This window comes from Atta colombica, unplaced genomic scaffold (genome assembly GCF_001594045.1).
Source record: "Atta colombica isolate Treedump-2 unplaced genomic scaffold, Acol1.0 scaffold261, whole genome shotgun sequence".
Taxonomy (NCBI): domain Eukaryota; kingdom Metazoa; phylum Arthropoda; class Insecta; order Hymenoptera; family Formicidae; genus Atta; species Atta colombica.
In genome coordinates this window covers 1,015,555-1,021,239 of record NW_017259361.1, presented here as the reverse complement: position 1 = coordinate 1,021,239, position 5,685 = coordinate 1,015,555, and the positions used below count along the sequence as shown (strand labels likewise).

The 5,685-nt window shown below is 29.6% G+C and overlaps 1 protein-coding gene across 7 annotated transcripts in view; it reads right to left on the bottom strand.

The window, feature by feature from the left end:
- The window catches only part of LOC108689269 (cleavage and polyadenylation specificity factor subunit CG7185), a 14,577-nt gene extending 12,984 nt beyond the window's left edge, over positions 1–1,593 (bottom strand). For 3 of the 7 annotated variants that reach the window (XM_018195983.1, XM_018195984.1, XM_018195989.1), the window contains exon 1: positions 1,531–1,591. In XM_018195983.1, coding sequence (XP_018051472.1) covers positions 1,531–1,587 — 57 coding nt within the window. In that variant the 5' untranslated portion in view covers positions 1,588–1,591. Of the gene's footprint in view, positions 1–64; positions 134–203; positions 253–863; positions 963–1,530 lie in introns of those variants that run through there. The other 4 variants (XM_018195987.1, XM_018195988.1, XM_018195986.1 and 1 more) reach the window with 4 other exon arrangements.
- Between the last annotated feature and the right edge of the window lie 4,092 nt (positions 1,594–5,685).

Genomic DNA, 5,685 nt, shown 5'->3' with positions numbered 1-5,685 from the left:
TATATATACATATTAATTCATGAAAAATAAATTACATCAATATGTAAAAAATCGTTAGATGTACCATTTTCTTATTACACTCAACTTCCTGCGCACCCTGTGGTTCAACCGATCAACCGATCGTACACTTCGACTGTAACAGATATGCAGATATACAGACTTTTTGCATTGTGAAGATATGATGGAGCAGAGATTGAACTCACTGTAATTTCAATTTCAGTTCAGACTTTGGCGCAGCGGATGTGCAAGGTTTATGCAACACACTGCATTCAATTATTCTTTATATTTCTTTCTGCAACATGTAATTATATTTATATAAATAAAATGAACACTATTTAAAAAAATAAAAATTAAAAGTACATTTAATTCTGAACTAACACTTTATATGTTTTACAATAAATGTCGCTATTGAATTTTCTCACTTCTATATAAAAATTATATACAATCTTATCTTGCAGAAGGATTGATAAAGATTCAATCCCTTGCGATTCAAGTTCTTAATAATAAAAATTGAGCTGTATGAAATTACATAGATTTCAATTCCTGCCGCGATATTCTAAAACAGCGTTTTTTTTTTCCGCAAAAAGGAAAATATATTCAAGAATAGAAAATAAAATTGTTAGAGACTGCAAAGAAAAAAATATAATCTCGCATGCAGTGCGATACGTCGTAATATATGTACGTGTTGTATGTGAATTTGTGTACAGTGATGTGCGTATATGTACGTGAGGGTTACAAATCACAAAAAAATCGAAGGAAAAAGGAAAGAGAGAACGGAAGGAAAGAGAGAGAGAGAGAGAGAGAGAGAGAGAGAAAGAGAGAGGGAAAACATAAAAGAATAAACTACACGATATTCGCCTTACCGCTAGCACCATTTTGCGGTCGATTCCTGTTGCGAACCCGTATTACTGTTTTAGCGCTTAGCTCCGGCAACGGGTATCGCGCGCGCGATCGACGGCAGCAGACAGGCACTAGCTACAGGCGATCGGTCAACTACGCGATAACAAGAAAGAGGTAACACTATTGGAATGAAGCTTATCTCGTATATGTTTGCGAACTAGTCGGTTTATTCGTTCATCCGTCCGTCCGTTCGTTAGTTCGTTGGTTCGCGCGCGCGCGCGCGCACGCGGGCGCTCGTACGTTCCTCCTCGGAATAGCCTCTCTCGCTGTCTCTCACCGCGCCGGTTCGATAACAAGCGGCAGGGATCACACAGTAAACAGTTCACGATGAGAGATCAACGGCGCGAGCCGATCGTTAACAACGGCCGCACGTACACTACGATGCCGACACCACTCAGCTTCGTTTCCGATACGTACGGAAGACGCGGAACGATAATCGTTCGTACACAGTTGCGGCAAGGCGTAGGGTGACGCGGTACGTTATGGCGCGGTGCGGCGCGTTAGCGAGCGTTACGAACTCAACATGGATATAAAAATATGCAGACCGTTTCTCTATGTTCTTCGAGCATACGGGAATAAAGAGTACGCGTTCCTGTCGTTTTATTATTATCAAAGAGAAATGCGAATTACCTGCGCGAAATCTTGCTCGAGATCGTCGGCGTACAAATCAATGTCACCGTCCGCCATTTTACGTACACCGACGCTGACTGGCTCACTGCAGCTGCGACTCGGCAGAGGCGCCACCGAACTATCGTTAGGCCGATATCGCACTAGCGATTGAAGATTGCGTCTGCGTTCGCATTTGCGTCTTTTGACCAATCGAAAAGGATCTATTGATCAGCAGGTTCGTTTTGATTCAAGGGACGCAAACGTGAACGCAGACGCAATCTCCAATCGTTAGTGACGACTACGGCTTGATTTACGCTAAAATTATTAGCGTATTCGACCCGAGCGGATTTGTACGAACCTAGGTTGGATTAATGACGTTGTATGCTTTTCTGTTGGTATAACATCAACCAATAGTAGAACATTCCAACTAAAATGGGAGAAAATCCATTCGGGTCGAAAACACTATATGATTTACATCGATGTTATGAAACTGGCCAATCACAATCATTCCATTCTTCAGAAGAATAGCTATTGGCTAGTTATGTCCATAGTATCAATAATGTCAATTTGCCACGATTATTTGAATTAAGCAATATATTATTATTATTTTACTTATTTTTGTGTTTTTAATTATATTTGCTTACGCAATACATAATATATGAATTTGGTTTCAATTAATTTTCTACAAACTTCTTACTCTAATATTAACGCTTTCTCTTTGGGAAGCGATATATATATTTTTATTGCTTTCCAAAAGAGAAAACGTTAATATTAAAGTGAAAAGAAACTTGTGGAAAATTAATTTTTATTATGGCAAAAGATAAAGCCAAATTTATTATATCATTGCAAATTAATATATTTAAAAACACAAAAATAAGTAAAATAATAATTAATAATTTAATTAATTGTTAATTAATTGTTGACATCAGTAATTAAAAAGTAAGCTTCACGTTTAATTTTAATAAATTAAATAAATTATAAGAATTACTAGAAAATGTTGTGATTTATTTTCTTCTTATTTTCTCCATTGAAAATAGAAACTGCTGAATCTGAAATTTAAAAATGAATATTAAACAAACACATATTATTTTGTTCTATACGCAATTAGGTAATACTTACATAAAAATAATGTTTTTTTTTTAATGCAGAATATCCCGTTTGTCTCACAAAATTAGCATATTCTCAATTTGAAATAGAGTTTCAACGAAGAAAAAACGAGTCAATCTGTAGAGGCTCTTCACCACTCTCATCGATTATAATCGATGGTCATCTTTTATTTATATACATATCGTAAAATGGGATAATTTTATTCCAAATTTTGATAATGTACAAACAGCACGTTTAGCACAGAATCAAAATAAAAAACATTTTAAATAGGCCTTAAAAACGTTTTAAGATGTTTTATGTCCTAATTTTGGACATGCATACCATTATATATATTCCTGAAATTTTTGAGTCAAAGTTACTCTAACTGAATCAAAGTCATCCCATTTGACGGTATTTAAAACATTTTTATTATTTATTACTTTTTTATAATTTATTTTACAATAAAAAATTATATACAAGATACAATTACAATTTTATTTAACAAACGTGACAAAATAATATATAAAATATAATATACATATAATACAATATAATTTATAATTATAATATTATCTTATATTTTTATTATAGGATATTTTTATTATAGAATAATATTATATTTACAAATAAAATAGTTCAAAATGCGCGCATTTTAATTCACAAATATAAAATAATACATAATTTTACATAATACGTTTATATAATTTTATATAATATTAATAATAGCGATAATATTAACAATAGAATAATTTATACCTAATTCCTAATCTTGTATTTTTCCACGTAAACACAAATTATACAAATATGTACAATTCGCATTGCGAATAAATTAATTTTAATTTTTTAAAATCATGCAATTAATTTTTATTCCATTATTCATCATATTATGCTCTCCCCTCCATAATTAATCATATCTTTACTTATCTATATTCTTATTTTTTGTTTTCAAAATTTCTTAAAATTACAAAATCAATTAAGTTTCTTTATTGTTGAAAATTTCATCCCCGTATTTCTACTCGTATTCTTATTTCTTACCTACCTGATTTTATCTAATTGTTTCTATCTATTTGTACCTTTTTCATCTAATATATTTTATTTTAGTTTTACTCGTGATTACCCAAAATTAGAAATGTGCATTTAAATTTACATAGCAATTCCCGTTCGGGGATTTTATAAACAACTTAATTTATGCGGAAAAATATGATTAATTATTAGAAGTTTAATTTATTAATTAAATTATCATTTTATTATAGGGAGTTTCATTTAATCGAATTTGTGATTTAATTGGAGACGTTTAAATTTCCGATTACATAAATAATCGCATGTATGCAGGGAAACCTTATAGGCTTATCCTTATGTACCTTGTATACTTTAATTGATATTACAAACTATCATACAAAATGAATAAATACATAATTTAAAAAATATAAGAAAGCAAATTATCCTTTCGAATATTTCTTTGGTGAAAATTTTTCTCATAATTTTTGTACGAATTAGAACATTTTTCAGAAATACTCAGAAATATTCGGAAAGTTTACATCTTCTCTCAGAATTTTTCATACAAATGAATTCTGAAATATTTTGAAATTTCTTATACCAGAATTTAAACAAAATTTTTTTTAATTTTTTAGATTTTGTAAAAAAATCTTAAAAATCTTACGATATTTCATAATTAACATATATGAAAAATTCTTTGAGAAAATGAGAAAAGATGTAGATTTTCTGAGAAATGTTCTATTTCATAGAAAAAATGTGAGAAAATTATAAAATTATAGAGAAATTCTGAAAAATTATATATGGAAAATTTTGAGAAAAATTTTCACCAGGATTAGCTTACTTTTATACGTATATTTTTTTTAAACTTTGATTACACACTAATCTACTTTATATAAATCTTCAACTTTATATAAATCTCTATATGCTCTATATTATATTTATATAGGATAGTATTTATATAATCCTTTATATGCTAAATATATCACATATCCCAATAAATATAACTTTAGGATATCTGTGATGTATTTTAGACACACTGCTATGAACACATTAGTGCCTAATCACGTCTTAATCTTATCGTGTTCTGATAAATCAGTGGAATAATCTAATCGCAATCATATTAAATAAATAATCAACAATTTAAAAAATAAAAAAAACTCATGAGCAAATTTTCCCTCCCGAAAGTAATTACCCTCCCAAATATTTAATTTATTATTACCTTTGAAACTTTGATTGGTGATACAAACCAATCTTTATATCTTCAACCTTATACAGATCTTCTTTATCTTCTTTCTTCTGGCCAGATTGAACTCACCTTTCGTTGTTCCTGGCCTCATATTCTAGCTTCATAGCTTGCCAGAAATCAACAAGGAGAAATACTCCTTTTTATTACCAGCTATAATCACCGCTGGCAATAAGCGTAAGCGTTTACGCTTCTGTATGATGCGCGAAACACGAACGCGTCGCGAAAGAATCATCACATTAATTAAATCAGTTAAATATGAAAACAAACAATTGTTAAAAATAATATAATAATTCTATTGACATACAAATCAATTTTATGTCTATTCTTTATATCTACTCGCGTTTATTCACAATTAGAAATACGTATTTACGTAATTATTAAAATTTCTATTTAATTAAAAATAAATCTAAACTTGAAAAAAATCTTTATAATATTAATAAGCGTTTTGATTTGAAAAGACTTCATCGCAAATATTACAAAATTTAATTTCTTAATATAAACTTTATAATATGAAAACAAAATTTGAATTTAAAAATAAATAAATAAAAGTTATTCAGTTGATTATTATCCGATACAATCCAAGGCCCATAGTGTGTATTTTTATCGATTCGAGCGATTCATTGCTGAATTTCATCTCGGAAGCATGCGGAGATAAGAAATTCAAGAAAATAACGTAAGATTCGAAAAGGATAAATTTTCCTCACTTATTATTATTAATAAAAGTATCTTTTTATAATATTTATAAATGATTAGAATTATTTTATATACAATATATTATTTCAAAATCAAATATTTGATGAAATCCATCACAATTTTAAAACAATTACTAGATAAAATTCTTCTATTTT